At 36.3% G+C, this 18440-nt stretch overlaps 1 protein-coding gene across 2 annotated transcripts; it reads left to right on the top strand.

The window, feature by feature from the left end:
* The first annotated feature begins 97 nt into the window (after positions 1-97).
* Positions 98-16201, top strand: LOC148877363 (uncharacterized). 2 transcript variants are annotated; one of them, XM_088985662.1, is made up of 7 exons: positions 98-446; positions 578-721; positions 3211-3309; positions 3444-3520; positions 6293-6401; positions 7163-7491; positions 15912-16201. In XM_088985662.1, exons 1-7 carry the CDS (start codon positions 377-379, stop codon positions 16002-16004), a joined length of 921 nt encoding a protein of 306 aa, XP_088841788.1. In that variant the 5' UTR covers positions 98-376; the 3' UTR covers positions 16005-16201. The 2 variants fall into 2 exon arrangements, with proteins under 2 accessions (XP_088841788.1, XP_088841798.1); XM_088985672.1 differs by having other exon boundaries at positions 159-446; positions 7322-7491.
* The last annotated feature ends 2239 nt before the right edge of the window (positions 16202-18440 follow it).

Here is an 18440-nt window from a genome sequence, read left to right as displayed (position 1 = left end):
TACGGTCGATGTTCCAAATGCACGGTGGATGGCGCCCATGTGTGAGGAGCAGGTCCCGTTCCACTTCTGTTATTATTTTGTGTCAAAACGAAGTTGAGGAATATGGCCGTTTCGTTTTAATGGTAAAAACTGAAAACGCGCCGAATGTGATTAGAGGAGGGAACAACCGATTGAATAAAAAGCGGGAGACTTGGGAGTTGGAGTTGGGATGTGATAAATCCAGTGTTCTTGCAACTTCGTTGCTGCTTCGCTTATTGGCAGTCTGCACTCAGCAGGCGTTCAGACTATTTTTCTATTAGGGTTTAAAGAGCTGCATTAACTAGTTAATCCCTTCATTTATAAAAAAGTAGAGAAAACCGTAGTTTCGAGAAACGCCATGGAAGAGGTCAGGTCCAGCACGGCGTGGGTCGCTAGTCATTCCTTTCATGTAGTTGTCGATTCATCAGGTTCTCTTTCTCCCTATCTTTCGACCAAGTGTTGTTCAAGTATTTTGCATGGGCGTCTGCTGCATTTGTTAATGCTTTTTATTAACCAATCTAACTGCTTTTGCACTTGGCATCTCCTGTCATTTAAGCAGGACTCGAGAAAGCAGTCGACACAATTGAAGGTTCGGTTCCCAAGGTTGAATGGGATTTCGAGGGGATTCACTATTTTGATAATGGCCCGCTCACTGTTCAATACCTATTTGTTCTGGATGCACTCAACTTTTGTTTTTGGCCGGGTTTGTGTTGTTTCTTACTTTAGATTGTCAGAGTAAGATTGATAATGCCATAACCATTGCATGGTGTGACTTAAATGCTTTTGTCTTTAGGTTCCGTTCGTTTGCACTCCAATTTCATTTGCACAAGTACAAATGCATGGAAGCGTGCAGATTCTGTTTTACTTTTGCTTTACCTTGCTTCACGTTTTGCTTTACTTCATCTACATTGCAAACAAACAAAACAAAAGTAAACCAGATTTTGCAGTTCTAATGAAATTGCACTGCGAACAAGCTAAGTATTAGAATCACAGTTCCATGCTTGCTGGTTATCTATGGATTGGTTTAATTTAATGCATATATGTATATTTTGGCCACTCTATTATCTCTATTTGTCCAACAAAAAAAAAGCGTGTTTGAAGATTAAGTTGAATTTGCAAGGTAGAGCATCAATTTGATGGACAGTGAGTTTGTTATTTGTTCTGACACAGTATAGTTTCATGACAATAAATTTATAGCATAGAAAATTATTAAAAGACCTCATATTCTATAATACTATAAAAAAGTTATTAAGAGCCATATATACATGCTTTTCTTGACAGACATCTGAACTTAACAAAACCTATATTCCAACCAGTTGGAATTGGTCAGATGGATCTTCATTATTCCACTCTTTCAAGGGCATGTCCAGATACTTCACCCCTCCTCCCCCTCTTCCTAATAAGAGAGTTATGGATAAGTACATACGCTCATACATGTAAATGGTCTGTTGCAAATCAATGTTCCCAGGTATATCATTAATATGTATCATGAAGGTGCTTTGCTATGCTATTATAATTGAATTTGGTCTGGTGAAGGGATGTCTAATTGCCTTCTCTTTTTTTTTTTTTTTTTCATCTGGGTTGTGTTGAAATACCATCTCTATTTGTCATTCCTTATTTACACATGCATGGCTCTAAAAATTTTTATTATTGGACTGAGAGGTATTAATTATCTTCTGATGTTTAATCTTTCTCTCGCTCATCCACTTCCTCCTCCTGAAGATCTTCTAATCTCTTCTCTAATCTATGGACCAGAACTCAGGACTGAGTTTCTTACTCTGCTTATTTCCACCGAAAAAAAGGAAAGGCAAAAGAAATGTTAAAAAGGGAAGGGGAAGAAGCAAGAATCACTAGGATCTATACTTTGTCAAAATGCTGTCAATGTCATCAATATTTGGCTATTCATCAATCTTGCATAGTCATGAATTTTTATGTATTTAAGATAGGGGTAGATTAAAATCACAATCAAGGAAAGTAATTGATTTTTCATCATCTTTGGAACCTCATTATTTTTTTTTTGATCAATAGAACCTCATTATTTTTAATTTGGGGTTTCAAACTATTTGTGCCTGGATTGATTCCTGTACATCAGGACTGCCTTGATATGTTCTTCACGACTTCACCATTGGATTGACATGCTTTTGTGCACTTAAGAATTTATCCCTTGAAAGCTTTCTGTTACTCTTTTTTGAAGAAAATAATTGGTAATTTGTTAAGGAGATAGCAAAAAGATTTACATGAGGTACACGTTGTACAAAATATACTAATGGAGCCCTATTCTCAGACAAAAATTGGGGAAGGACATAACTGTCTCTGCAGAGTAGTACCCGTCCAACACTCCTCATGGCTAGATCATTACTCACGACATTTGGTTGTCTTGCAATCCACATTAAAGGCAAGAGGAAGGAGCTTAATCTCATTAAGGAAGTGTGCTGATTTCTTTGGGCTTGGGCTTCTCTATTTAAGCCCATCTGATTGCATTAATTCAATCACCGAAAACTGGAAGCTTTAGAGTCTGCATTCTTCTTTGTATCCTTTCTATTGATTTTCAAGATGTCATGATGGCAATAAAGATAAGAGACCATGTGAATATGCATTTTTTTGCATTGATTTTCAAGATGCCACAATGTGAATTTAGAAAAGAGATATTTGAAGCCTGAGCTTGTGGTTGCCTTGAAAATCCTTTTGGTTAAGATTCAATGGGCAACAGATTAGTCGAAAGCTCTCAGTTGAAGATTTTGGTATTCTTTTTATTCCCATGCTCTACATAATAGAAGCATGGGTGCAGTGCCACATAACCTTCATTCTCTTAGTTGGGAGGAGACAAAAACTAGGATGAAAGAGCTCAATAACCTCACCATGGAGTTGCCAACAGGGGGGCCAAAAGGGTACAAAGTGGTTCTAAATCTTTGTTGCAAGATTGCAAATAAGAAAGTCGTTATTGATAGTCTCTCTGCTTTCTGTGCATTATTGAATGTCTCAGCTTGATGTAAAATGATCAAAAGGATTATATAGCTTTGCTATTTGACGGAGTATAATAAGCTTCAGGAATTGTTAGAATTACACATTGATTGGAGGTTCATAATGATGGTTTTGTTGGAAGAAGGAGCTAGTTGTCAGTTGTCACTCCTATCCACTTTGTGCTTTTTGACAACAGGCATTTCTAATTTCCTGTTGTTTAATACTTAACAGACAAAGATCTGAGTTATGACGATTTGGCCTTGGGGCTAAGGGAAGCTATACAAAATGATAAATCTGTGTTTGATGCTGATCGTCTTCAGAAGTACAATGGTATTTTGGTCTCTACTTGAACCTTAATTTCCTATTGCAATGCTACAAACATGTTTTCATGTTTTTTGTCTGATCAGAAATTGGTTTTACATGAGGCATGTCTAACAATTTCTTTTCTAATCAAAATTTGTCAGGCCCTCAACTACGTGAACTATTGAAATGGCCTCGGCCACTTCCATTGGAGGATGAACGTATTCGCTTACTACATGAAGTACTTCTATCTTAACTTTCTAGACATGTTTAACCCCTACTCTTTTATAATTTTTCTTATGTTGCATTTTAGAGAGAAACCTGGAAACTAGGGATATTTGCCCATGGGACCCACTAACCCAGCCACTCCCTAGAGAATATTCAAATAAAATATATAATATTAATTAAAAAAAGTATGTGGTCCTCTGTACAATGAGAATCTGTACATGTATAAGCTATGTACCTCAAGAAAGTCCACCCACAAAAAGGAAACAGAAAAAGTATAATCTTTTAAACATATTATGAATAGACAGCCAATTTCTAAGTTTTCCAATCATTAGATTGATCACCTCTGCTTCAAGTGTAGATTTCTGCTAAAAAGTAATATTTCCAATCACTAGTTTTCAGCCATCCCACCATTATCTTCGAATCACCTTCAATGATCAGCCCACCCACTCGGCTACTCCCAATTTCTTGGCTTTCTCAACCCCAGAGACTGCTGCTAGGAATTCTGCTATTACAGAATCACCTTGCTCAATTGGGCCTGAAAACAAAGCACATATAGCACCACCACCATCTCTAAGCACCCCTCGGTCCCCTCCAATTCCTGAGGGACCCAGATTACCCACACTGCTGCCATAAAAAAATTCTATTGTTTCTCTCATACCATACAGCCCACAGAATTGCCAAAGAGATGGTTGACCAGTGTACTTTCCCTCAGTCATTCCTGAGATCTGCCACTCTTCCAAGAGTGTTTTAACGGAACCTGGAAGGCACAAGTTTAGATTTAATGCCTTCATGAGGTGATTCCAAACAGCTGCACTGAAATAAAGATTTGACAGTAAAGTTACCTGAGTGATTCCACTTCCAGCAACTTGCATCCTGAGACTGCAAATTTAATTGTTGATTCTGAAGCATAACCAGGAGATCAGCTACCATTTTCGAGTTCCCAGTCATTGTAGCTCCTTGTGAAGGAATACCTCTGAATAATTCTGTTGCCATCCAACACATATTACTCAGAAACTAGGGCCATCTTGTTTTCTGCCACATTGTCAAGGGCTGAATATAATGTCCTTTAGTGCTCTATCTTCCAGACCATGGATCTAATCAGAACTTCAACTTCCTTTCACCCCCAGTTTTATAATTTATACCTCTGCTGAACTGTGAAATCTTTGGATATTCAAACATATATGGAGTGGTGGCTTTGATCTCAAGAGGGAATCATCAGTTTGAGGAATAATTAACTTCTCTGTGTTATTATGATCTCAGTGGCAGAACCATATCTTCTCCCAGATAACTATGTTCAATGATTTGTCATGTAAACTCCATAAAGTTGTCTTCAGTCTTAACTAAGTTGATTTTTCTTTATTCTATTGGTTTCAAAAGAACGTGTTTAGGATAGCTGACCCATCATTAATTATATAAGGTCCAATATTGTAATCAGTGAGATAGATTTCAATGGACCACTAATTTGGTTATGTGAACTCTCCCCTCTTCTTTCTTCTATTACTCTCACTTCCTTATTGAAACCTTTTTCTGTTGCATACCGCTATGTTTTGTTTTTCTTTTTTTTTTTTCTATCTATAATATCTATCTCAACAGCCCACTGTTTTCCTTTCACTTCTTGCAAAATCTGATCTCTTCTTGTTTCAGTACCAGTGTCCAGTTCCTTCAATTCCTAATTTCAGCTAATCATGAACCTAATTTCTAGGACACTCTTCTTATACTTTATGTTCTTCCAAGCCTTTTCTTTGTGAGGGTTCCTTTTGATTTTCTTAGTGTTTTGTGTATCTATTTTTCATTCCTTTTTTGCTTGGATTTGTTTCCATTTTTTTATCAGTAATGATGCTTGAAATTTTATTAATATCAAGGTAAAAACTCATTTCCCATTCCCATGGCTGCCTTCATTTGCTATATATGTGTTTCCACTTTTGTTAAAAGTTAACCCTGGGCCTGGAGGCCCCCAACCATCTCATATTTTGCAACTCCTACTCTTCCCAATAGGTTAGCTTGGTTGTTGGCTGTCTTAGGGGTCCAGTTGAATGAGCAATTTGTATTTGTTGCCAATGCCTTTGATCTCTTATATGTCTAAGAGTCCAATGGCCTGAAGTCGTAGACGACAACCAGGAAATTAGCACTTGACAGTCACCTATAATTAGATTTGTTTCCATGATTTGCTACTAACTAGCATATGACTATGATACCTGGATACCTGCACAAGGGTAGCTTATTGTGTTGGTACTTAAATTTTTAGTGTAAGTTTCATATCTCACGCTTTGTCCAACCATGTCCTTGTCATGTCTGGGTAGGGGTGTCAATTGGACTGGATTTGGTCCAATCCAATCCAGTCCAATGTGAGTCCATTATAAATGGACCAGGCCCAATCCATTCCAATGAATGTTCTGGACCAATTTGGACCGGTCCAATTCAACGTATGGACTGTCCAACCTGTTCAAATTTATTTTGATTTAGATTGGTTTCAACCCATACCTGGTTCATTGACACATATATATTCTTATCTTATATCAATGGACCAGATATTGGCTTAATCCAACCCAATCCAATATAAATTTGTTATGGACAGACCAGATCCAATCCAATCTAATAAATATTTTGGACCGGGTTGGTCCAATCCAATATATCTTGTTGGTCTGTTCAATCCGTCCAAATTGATTTTGGACTGGACGGGGTCCAATCAAAAACCGGTCCATTGACACCCTTATGTCTGGGTAACATAGGCATATTAGTCATTTTACTTCTATGGTGTTGATGTTTATAGTTTCACTCCATTTAGGTTGGAAAGGAGCTGGAGAAGAATTTTGGGGGAAAAGCAGTAAATCTTGTGAGCTCTTGTGGGAAATCTGCTGTAGCGCTTGTTGCCCTTGTAACACGTCATTTTCCTGGTATGCCATTGTCTATGTATTTCAGTATATTTTTAGTTACAATTGTTTCCTAAGATATTTCTTCTGTTTTGTTTACTTCTTTGTTTTGATGCTTTATTATTTGTTTTTGTAGTTCATTGTATTGGGTATATATTGGCAGTCACAGACTGTGTGATATCCTTAGTCCAACCTCATGAATTTAAGGGGTTTGCACTTGTTTTTCTTCATGTGCATTAATAAAATCCAGTTGGTCCATTGCTGAAAAGTATTTACTTTTTTCTTACTTCTGGTTTTGCTTGGAGAAGGTGGAGAGTCCTTTAAAAGTTGACACAGATGCATATGAGTTTTGTAATTGTATGCTTGATGCATGTGCATATTTATGCATGTATATTTGCATTATAGTGCAAATGAATTTTTTTGGGAAGAAATTAAGAAAAAAATTCCTAATCTCAAGATTCTCAACATAAGAGAGTCATTAGAAAACTTTTCTTCTGATAGGTAAGAGTCATTAGAGAACTTTGCCTTAGCTAATTAGTATAAAAATAATTAACTTTATTTTTAATGATGCTGCGGGCTTACTTTTTATGTATCAAAAAACAAAAAAGAATGATGCAATGGGCTTACCTGCTATGGGTTGTAAATTTTCTTTTGCTGGTTGGGGTCTGGCTAACCTTTGCTCAGCTTTCCCTAAAAATATATACTTCATGATATGTGGATATTTTTGATCTAGTTCATACAGTAGCTAAATCTGTGTTTCAACTCCACTAATTCCATTCTTGTAGGTTTCCGTGACCATTCAGTATACAAAGGTCACCAAGTTTTCTTGTACAAGAGAGCACAGATATTTGCATCCGATCTATGGAGTGCTTTCAAGGGTCAAAGTTATGGTGAATTTAATGACATAGGTGCAATTACTATATTTGCTGATTATATTGTTCCAGCTGTTCTTAGGTATCTTGGTGTGTTGAGATATAGTTCGGCTCTGGCTAGCATTATTGATGCCAACAGGGAAATAGTTTCTGGTAGTGAAGAGGAAGTTGAACTGCGAGCTTGTACCGTATATGCTGTAGAGAAAATGAGGGAGTTGTTAAAGATAAAATATGGGAAGCAGGTATTTCTATCTTTTTCCTTTTCTTTAGCATTTTGCAATTTTGTCACCTTCCTTTGCCTAAACTTGTATTGAAGCTGAACCATATCAAGGAATGCTTATTTAGGTGTATTAGACATACAAACAAATGTAGGAAGCAGAAGTGCAGACAAAACTACATACACTCAAATACGCACATTTGTATATGCTGTGCTTTCTGTAAAGATCTAATTGGTTAGGTAGCTTGTGCTATTTTTTCTTCCATTGTATCTTTTGCTTCCACGTTTTGGATGTTTGGAATGTATGCATGCATTTCTGTATGGACAAGCATATGTATAAGGATTATCATCATTCTAATACGAAATATTTACTAGGTCTTGAAGATTTAATTTTGCTAGGTTACTGGGATTTGTTCTTTCAAGATATTATAGTTTCGAGAATGTGCTTGATGCAGTAGGGCTGGAACAAACTAACACAAGACAGAAAGAGAGAGGAAGAGAGAGTAGAAAGGGTAGAGAAAGAGAAAAGAGAGAAAAATCCCAAGGAATCACTTCAAGGGGTCCTAGAATCACTCTAGGGTTTGTAGGAATCACTCCATACAGCAAGAGAGCTCTTAAGAAATCTTCATTCATTCATTAGCTTCAAAAGGAAGAGAATATATCTATTAATAGAGTGACTTGTGTGGCCCGCAACACTGTTCACCATAATTACAAAAAATGCCACTCTTTGTCTTGTGCATCAAGAAACACAATAACTTTCTATCTACTAATGCAAATAAATTGAAAATTGAAAGACAAGCACTACTAAGCTAGAGGAACAAGATACTATAGCCCAAGTCCATATTGGGCTGGTCAAAGTGACGAAAATACCCCTGACCAGATCAGTCCAATTTCTCCATGCCAAATCAGAACCTGTTTGTTGGCCTTCTTCTTACGAGAATAGGTCTTATAATACATGGACCAATCCCCATCACCTCTCCTCGGCTTGAAAGAACTTGACCTTGGCGAGTTGAAGGCATGATATTGCTCATAAAGTTCTGGATTAAGATGATACAAATCTTTAACTGTAATCCATGAACATTCATTTTACAAGAAATTTGATAACCCCCACTCGCTGTAGAAATCAACTTCTCATCAAGCATGTCTTTAGGCACATTAGTAGGTGGAACCAAAGGAAGCTTAGGCAACGGGACTATGGGACACTCACTATGGCCATGATATGCACTTAGGTCTTCAACATTGAAGATTGGGCTAATTCCCATTTCGCTTGGTAGCTCTAGGTCATAAGCATTAGAACTGATTTTCTTAGTGATCTTATACGGACTTGCACTCTTGGAGTGAAGCTTCTTATAAAAGCTCTTAGGAAAGCGTTCAGGACATATACGCACCATAACCATATCACCCTCCTGGAAATCAGCTAGGCACCTATGTAAATCAGCTTTGGCTTTGTATGTATCATTGCTAAGAGCAATCTTGCGCCTAACTTCATCATGGATTTCTCTCATATGGCGAGCAAAGCCTCCAGCCTCTATGCTAGTCCTGGCTTCTTGTGGCAAAGGAACTAAATCAATAGGCCTCTTAGGCCGAATTCTAGTAACTATCTCAAAGGGACTTTTTTCAGTTGACCTGTTAACTGAATTGTTGTAAGCAAATTCAGGCATAGGTAGGATGAGATCCCACCTGGAAGTATGGCCACCAACTAAGCAACATAGCAAATCACTGAGGCTCCTAAGCCGAATTGAAACCAATCGGTTAACCAGTTGACCGGTTTGGTTAACCGTCGGTTCGGTTCGTTGGTTTTTCGGTTTTTCATTTTTTATAATATATATATATAAAAAGATATAAATATATAATAAAAAATTATAAAATAAATAAAATATTATATTTTAATTAATAAATAATATATTATATATTATATTATAAATAAATAAATATATATATATTTATATAATGCATATTTATTAATTTATAATATATATAAAATATATGTAATGTACATAAATATATATAAAATATATAGATATATGTATACTGGTCGGTTCGGTTAACCACCAGTTTTCTATATTGGTTAACTGAAACTGAACTGGTACCTTTGGTTTTTAAAAATACCGAACTGAAACCAAACCGATCAGTTCAGTTAACCGATTTTGCTCACCCCTAATAGAAAGAAGATGATAACTTAAGCTTTGTATTGAGGAGTTTCCAAAGTGTCTTCCAAAAGTAACTCATAAACTTAGCATCATGATCAGAAACAATAGTAATAGGAACACCATGTAAACGAACAATTTCCTTAAAGAATAGGCATGCCACATGTGAGGCATCTGATGTCTTATTGCAAGGAATAAAGTGGACCACTTTTGAGAACCTATCTATCATAACATAAATTGAATCATGACCCCTTATTGTCTTGGGCAGACTTAGGATAAAATCCATAGAGAGATCTTGCCAAGGCTCATGTGGAATTGGTAAAGGGGTGTACAGCCCTGTATTTTTCTTTCTCTCTTTTGCCAATTGACAAATTCTGCACTGTTTGATCACATGATCAACTTCAACCTTAAGGCTAGGCCAATAAAAGCGACCTACCATAACAATGGTCTTGTCCCGACCAAAATGCCCAGCAATTCTACCTGCATGTAACTCCTATATAACATAATCACGTAGTGAGGTTTTAGGAACACACAAGCAACCATCCTGGATGGAAAAGGCAGGATATTCAGATTGCTGTCCAGCTTGTAAAGAACCATAAATGATGCTGAAATTCTTGCAACCATCATAATCTTGCTTCAAATGATTGAACCTCACAACCTGTACAGACATAGAATGGAGTATATACACACACTCGGCTCAATGTATCAGCTACTCGGTTCTTGGCATCAGCTGTATGCTTAATTACAAAGTTATATTCTGCTAAAAATTCAGCCCATTTCTGATGCCGACTACTAAGATGCTTCTGAGATTTGAGATATTTGAGTGCCTCATGATCTGAATCAAGGTTTAAAATGTTGATGTCGATGGAAATGTCGTTTACCAAAATATATGACATATGTCGGAAATGTCGAGGGAAATATTGTAAAAACTAGAGAATTGTGGAAATATTATGAAATATGTGGAAATATGCAATGGTATTTTGTAAAATGATAAAAGAAGCATTAATACATACTTTTAGACTATTATCTTATTCCCAACCATTATATAAAGCTAAGAAACTAAGATCAATAACAAATTAGTAAATGGCGGTTTACTGATTTATTATGCATTTTGATGTTTTTACAAGGTTATCCGATATTTTCTTTTCTTATTTTTAATTTTGATTTATTATAAATTCTAATATATTTATTTCACACTAGTAAATAGAAATACATTTATTGTGTTTTTTTAAATATTAAAGTTATAATTCATTATGTTTTATTATAAATTTAATAAACTGATTTTCATTTTTGTAGTATTAAGATTATGATAAATTATGATTTCTTATAAAACTTAATGAATTTATTATGATTTTTAATACTAAATTTATAATAAATTATGATTTAATATAAAATTTAATAAATTTATTCTAATTTTTTATATTAAATTTAGAATATGATTTATTATAAAATTTAACAAACATTTTCTGATTTTAATAGATATTTAAAAACTAGTAACTAGTTAATATTTTATTACTTGAAAAATATTTTATGTTTTTATATTATAAAGTAATTAATTTATTCTTTTGTTTTTATTTTTTGTTAATTATTTTTTATAAATATTTTATTTAAAATATTAAATAGAAATTATTAATGGAATAATTTATATTAATATACTGTATTATATTAATATAATATACTAATATATTATATTATTAATGTACATTAGTCAACATCCTGTTGACATAATAGGAAAAATTGTCTATTTTTTTGGTTATTTGGACCAATTTGGTTGACATTTCCGAAATGTCAACCGAAATAATGTAATTTTTATATTATCATCCATTTCCTTGTCGGTGAGCCTCGGCATTAACATATGTCGGGCGACATTAGCGAAATGTCGTGACGGTTGAAACCATGATCTGAATACAAAGCAAACTCTTGGGAAATTAAATAATGACACCAATGTCAAAGACATTGCACGACAACATAGAATTCTTTGTCATATGTGGATACTTTTGTCTAGCTTCATTAAGTTTTTCATTGTGAAAAACTATAGGATGTCCTTCTTGCATAAGCACACCACCTATTCCAACTTGGGAAGCATCACAAAATACCTCAAAGTTTTTTGAAAAGTTGGGCAAATGTAACACTGGGGTCTCAGTCATCCTTTGCTTGATAGTCTCAAAGGCTTTAGTTGCAGTCTTAGACCAGACAAATTCCTCCTTTTTCATAGCTTCTATAATTGGTGCCATAATAGTGTTGCAATTCCTTATGAAATGCCTATAAAAAGTAGCCAATCCATGAAAGCTTTTCACTTCATGGATGCTAGTGGGGGTGGGCCAATCAAGTATAGCTTTCACCTTGTCAGGATCAGCCTTGACACTTTCAGAGGATATAACAAATCCTAAAAAGATAACAGTAGGTGTCATAAAAGAGCACTTCTTAAAGTTGATGTAGAGTTTTTCTTGGCGTAAAACTCATCACTTGATGTAAATGGTCAAGATGATCATCAGGAGTATGACTGCATATAAGAATGTCATCAAAATAAACAACCAAGAAACGACCAATAAAATGACGAAGTGCTTGAGTCATAACTCTTCATGAAAGTGCTAGGAGAATTAGTTAAGCCAAAAGGCATAACTAGTCACTCATAGAGGCCATCCTTTGTCTTCAAAGCGGTTTTCCATTCATCTCCAAGTCGAATCCTAATTTGTGATATTCACTTCTAAGATCAATCTTAGAGAAAATTATATCTCCGCTCATCATATCCAGCATGTCATCTATGTGTGGAATAGGGAACTGGTACTTGATTGTAATCTTGTTGTTTGTTTTGCTATCAATGCACATCCTCCATGAGCCATCCTTCTTGGGAGTGAGTAGAGCCGATACAACACATGGGTGGAACTCTCTCTAATGAAGCCCTTCTTCAATAGATCATCCACTTCCCTCTTCAACTACTATGCTCTATGGGATTCATCTGCTGTGCAAGCAAATTAGGTAGTTGAGACTTGGGAATCAAGTCTATTGCATGTTGGAGATTACGTAGAGGTGGTAATTTATCAAGCAACTCTTCTGGGATCAAATGTGAAAACTTAGCTAGCAAGTCTTCAACCTCTTTTAGCACTTTGAAATAGGGGCGTGTGTTGGTTTATTCACTTCTTTTACTATTAGGGCATAAACAAGGCCCGATTCTTTGCTTTCCTCCTCAAATTTTCTCTTAGACAGCAAGAGAGTTTGCTTTTTTTGTTCAACTACTTGTTTATGGCTTGGAGCTGCCTTTTGAGGGGTCTTAGTTCGCTTCTTGATTTTATTAGGTGACATAGGTTTCATAACAATTCTCTTTCCATTAAATAGAAAGTAATATGTATTCTCTTTTCCACAATGGTATACATCCCTGTCGTAAAGCCATGGTCGACCTAATAAAATACGTGTAACATTCATAGGAACAACATCACACCAAATATTATTAACATAAGGCCCATGGGAAATAGAAGCAAGAGCTCTTTGTTCTACTCGAAGTGTCATCTTGTTTAACCAAGCAATCTTGTATGGTTGAGGATGAGGTTGTGCAACTAGATTGAGCCTTTCAATAGTTGTTGTAGAAACCATATTCATGCTGCTATCACCATCAATTATTAGCTTGCAAAGCTTGTCTCCGCTCTTGACAAAGGTGAGGAAGATTGTTGTGCGAAGCCAATATTCTTTCTTTTCTTCTTTATAGGATGCTAAAATGCGTCTAACAACTCCAACAAGATTGCTGTCATCTTCTTCTTCATGTTCAGACCTAGTGTACTCCTCTTCACCAAGGCCTCCTTCATCATCTTCCACTTGCCCGTCCTTCTCACACCCTATGTGTAGATTTTTATTAGGGCATTGAAATGCATGGTGGCCCTTCCCACCACACTTGAAACAAGTATTTTCTGTTGTTCTCCTTTTAGTAGCATCAATAATGATGTTCTTCCCCTTCTTATCAGCTCCCTGATACTTGGAACCATTAGACCTTATTGGAACCGCATTATGAGATGTAGGTCTAGTGACTTTACCCTCATCTAAACTCTTATGTGCTGCTGCCTCCCTTGCTTGAATACCAAACCTCCTACTATTCACTTGCTTCAGGCTCTTCTCTATTTTAAGAGCCATCTGAAATGCATCATATACATCATAAACTCGTGCAGTCATCATTTCCCTTTGAATATCAGCCCTTAAACCATTTTGAAATCGGGCTAATTTTTGCTTCTCACTTTCTGTAGACTGACGTCTAATGGTAGGCTCATCAAACGTCTGCATGTACTTAGACATAGATAAGCTGCTTTGCCTCAATGTCATCATCTCATCATGAAGAACATCTTGGAAGTCATTAGCAAGGTTCAAAGTATTGATACGTTACGAGTTTTGGTCGTATCGTATCGGTACTTAGAAACGACCGAAACGTTATTTTTTTTTAGTTTTTTTTTTCACATTTTGGTTTTTTTGGGAAGCTTTTAGCATGCTTTTTATTATTAAAAAAAATTGGGGGTCCGAAACACCTGTTAGGTGTTTCGAACCGTATCTTTTTCAAAAGATACGATACGATATGCCCCGAATCGGGCGTATCGTATCAATACTTTGAACCATGGTCATTAGGCAAATATTTCTCCTCCAAGTAATGCTTCATATCTTCCCATCGGGTGATAGGACGCCTACCCATATTCTGTAATCTATTCTCCATACTCCACTATACTTTTGCATGTTCTACAAGTTTAAGTTTAGCAAATCTAACCTGTCTTTCATCTGACATATCGAACCAATCAAAGTATTCCTCTGGTTCTTCCAACCAATTGGAGAAAACTCGTGGATTGATATCACCTCTAAAACTAGTAACTTCTATCTTCACTTTACTAGTAATATCATCCCGATAGTCATCCATATTTAGTCTTAGAATGCTCCACCAACTCATCATATAAATCATTTAAAGTACCTTGAATATGTAGAGTTTGAGACCTTAGCGGCTTGATGGCAGTCCTTAGTGGGTGGTTCACATGTGGACCGGTAGGATTATTGGTGTTAGAACCCTTTGCTTCAGCTCCTCCATGTGGAACACCGGTGCTGTTTTTCTCTTCTTGTTCTTCTATCAACACTTTGACTTGAGCTTCTAGGGTGTCCACTTGATTAATAAGTGCAAGCAACAACTCTTCTTTAGCTTGTTCACTTAATCTTCCTCTCATGTTTCTACCATGGTAATGAGCCATTTGAAACCTGAATCACTCTAGGGTTTGTAGAAAGGGTAGAGAAAGAGAAATCCCAAGGAATCACTCCTTGGGGTCCTAGAATCACTCTAGGGTTTGTAGGAATCACTCCATACAGCAAGAGAGCTCTTAAGAAATCTTCATTCATTCATTAGCTTCAAAAGGAAGACAATACATCTATTTATAGAGTGACTTGTGTGGCCCGGAACACTGTTCACCATAATTACAAAAAGTGCCACTCTTTGTCTTATGCATCAAGAAACACAATAACTTTCTATCTACTAGTGCAAATAAACTGAAAATTGAAAGACAAGCACTACTAAGCTAGAGGAACAAGATGCTATAGCCCAAGTTCATATTGGGCTGGTCAAAATGACGAAAATACCCCTGACCAGATCAATCCAAGTTCCAAGAGTCTTCTCCATGCCAAATCAGAACCTGTTTGTTGGCCTTCTTCTTATGAGAATAGGTCTTATAATGCATGGACCAATCCCCATCAGTGCCTTAGTTGAAATATTAAGGGAAGTAGATATTTGGCAGCATTGGAAAAATGCACATTTGGCGGTATCTTGAAAGAGATATCATTTGTAACCATTAATACTCCATATACTCTTTTGTGATTAAAAATGGAATTTGAAGTTTTTTTTAAATGGGATTTGAGTTGCAGCTTTATTACAGTTTTGGGTTGGTACTGTTGCTAAACTCCATTGAAGGTGTTAACATTTTAAATAGCACTACTTGGTGATTACTAGCTTTCCACCGAGTTTGATTATTGTAGGTTTGTCCTCTATTCTATTTCTATCTCACACCTGTACCCTGAACATCCTTGTTTATATACATTTTGAATACATCCTCTGCTGATAATGTGATCCTACACCTCTTCATATCATCATTCTTCATTGTCACACTACACCTTTATATTGTCAAAACCTGTAGAGTGGCACCTTTTTTTTGGCATTATATAATTTCATTTTCCATTTTCATCACTCCATTCTTTTCTTTGTATTTCCATGTGTCTCTCTTTTTCCCTATTCTATTCTTTTTTGTTGTTTTTCTTTACTTGTTCTGAAACTTTAGGGTTTAATTATCAGGTACTAAGTGTGGAATTGGATCTTTGGCTATGGTCTTTTGGCATCAAATGTCCATCTCTGCAGCACCACCGAACACTCTCAATATACTACTGAACAGGTCTATGTTGATCCTCTTGCTTTCTTAAAGGAGAAAGAGGACATCCATGGTTTTAAAGCTTGAGGTGTTTTCTTTTGACAAGGCAGTTACTATAAACTGTCCCTTAATTTATGAAGGGCTGACTAACCCTTTGAGATTTTAAGGAACGATAGCTCTTTGCTTATTAAATTAATGTTTAAAAAGTGGGAGCAAATGATGTTTGGGTGTTTTATTGTAGCATGACGTATAAGGAACCAATTTTTTAAAAGCTGGGGAAGGTGTGAGGCAAGGTTCAAAATCTCGACATGCATGAACCCCCCGATAAGAGAAATGCAAGCTTTTGGGGTTTAGATTATTTTCGGGGTGTAGTCCAGCCGCAGTGGTCAATCCTCTGACTAATTTTGAGAGAAAAAACAAACTAAAAAAAAGTTACGAAGCTTCGAAATACCTTTAGTGTGAGGTGATGCATTAGCATTGTCAATGTCTTGACTTCAAGGTGAAGGTAGGGGTGTTCATAATGTGAATCAAAGCCGGCCCAACCCAACCTGATTTAATCGGTTTTTCAAAATCGATGGTCGGTTTTTGTAAGTAAATAAACCGGTATATCGGGTTGGTTTCAATTTTCACACAATCAACTCGAACCCAACCGAACATGTAAAGTCTTTTTCCACCTTTTCATCCTTGACTATTGCTCCATTTAGTCCTTAGTAATAGTCAAATGGGGAATTATTTTTGTCTTGAGTCTTGGGATTGCTATTTCTTTTGTTCTAATATATTTTTCATCCCTATTTTTTACTTAGTTTTTTGAGTTGGAAAGTTTACATAGAAAAGAAAACATTGGATATGGGAAAAGCTGATTTTTGTGTCATAGTTTGATTTAGTTTCAAAGTTTAATTGAAATAAGATCCACACTTGAAATCTCTTAGGTATATTCCCCAAACCGGCCCTTTATGCTTGGGTTGATTTTATTTTAGTGTTGGTTGGTTTTGGTTTGCTGAATAAGCATCGGGTCAGTTGAACAAAATCCCTGAAACCGACCCAACCCCGTGAACACCCCTAGGTGAAGGTGTGATGCTTATGCCTCATGAAACTTCATTCATTTAAGAAAAACCATCAACAAAAAGCATGGTTTTTAGAACTGACCCGGTGGGTCTGGTTACCAGGTCGAATGGTCCACCATTTGAACTGAATGCTTGGCCCGTTCTAACAGAAAAATAAAAGAAAAGGTCAAAACTGTTCGAACGGTTTGAACGGTTAACTGCCTGGTTTAGCGATTTGCCGATCAAAATCAACGGTTTTGGGGCAAAATCCAATTTTTGGGAAAAACGGAACTGGTCAGGTGATCGGTTCCTGGTTTTTCTGGTCCAACCGTCTGGTCTGGTCCAGTTTTGAAAACCATGACAAAAAGAGACTATAGAAGAACGTGTATATAAACTAAATGGTCATGTAAACAAGGGGCATAAAGACTAACAAAACTCAAACGAAAACTAAATGCATTCTTACAAATTTGTCAAGATAATTAGAAAGCTCTAATGTAAAATAAAACCTCAAAAGTGTTGCATTACCAGAAAAAGACCACAACCAGTGTTGAAAACCTTAAAGATTATGATAATTACCAATGTTTTCAAAATTGGACCGGACCAATTTTTGGCCAAAACCGTTGATTTGGTCAGTGAATTGTTGACCCAGGTGGTTGAATCATTGAATGTTCAACCTGGGAATGGCTTTTGGCTGTTTTTTGTGTTTTTACTTTTTTTTTTTGTCTGAGCGGGGCCGTATGTTTGGACTGGACAGTTGGACTGTTCGACCCAGGAACCAGACCCAGAATGGTTCCCTGTCCGGTCTGGTTTTAAAAACCTTGATAATTACAAAAAAACCATTTATATTGGGGGGTGGGACACCAAGGGGATCGAATGTTATACGTGAGCAAAAAAACTGGGGAATTAGCGGGGGGGGGGGGTAGCCTAGACTTTTAAGGGATGCTTGACCCACTCTTTTCCATGTACATCTCATCCATTCTTTTACCACAAAATAATAAAATCTTTGATGAATATTACCAATAAAAAACGATCTTTCAATTACTCTTGTGCTGCAAACTCTACTTCTATGTGTGAAATGCATATTTTGACCAATGGCATCTCAAAATTTGTGGTACTTTCCTTGTACTTTTTAGGCATGAGCCTCAAGGTTGAGCCTGAGGAAATTTTCCTTGAGGTTCCAGTTGGAAAACATATGATTTATTGGACAATGTTCCATTTTGATGGACCTCACTTGGACTGGTAAAGGAATGGGGTAGGGCTGCACAATCTGTACAATATTTGATGACCATACCGGGATTAATTTCTATTTTAAAAAGTGAACAAGAGAATAATTAACAAATAAGGTTCAGTCTTCTTCAGCTTCATGCCATGCATTCGGTAAGAAATTGGGAAATGGGTCTACTTGCTTCAAGA

This window comes from Nelumbo lutea, chromosome 1, assembly GCF_056320005.1.
Source record: "Nelumbo lutea isolate HS-2025 chromosome 1, American lotus-T2T, whole genome shotgun sequence".
Classification (NCBI taxonomy): domain Eukaryota; kingdom Viridiplantae; phylum Streptophyta; class Magnoliopsida; order Proteales; family Nelumbonaceae; genus Nelumbo; species Nelumbo lutea.
This window is presented reverse-complemented; position numbering and strand designations above follow the sequence as displayed.

Coding starts and splice junctions, on each gene's coding strand:
- LOC148877363 (XM_088985662.1), top strand. CDS start 377: ATGGAAGAGGTCAGGTCCAGCACGGCGTGGGTCGCTAGTCATTCCTTT. Junction 722..3,210: donor CAACTTTTGTTTTTGGCCGG/GTTTGTGTTGTT, acceptor AATACTTAACAG/ACAAAGATCTGAGTTATGAC. Junction 6,402..7,162: donor TGTAACACGTCATTTTCCTG/GTATGCCATTGT, acceptor CCATTCTTGTAG/GTTTCCGTGACCATTCAGTA.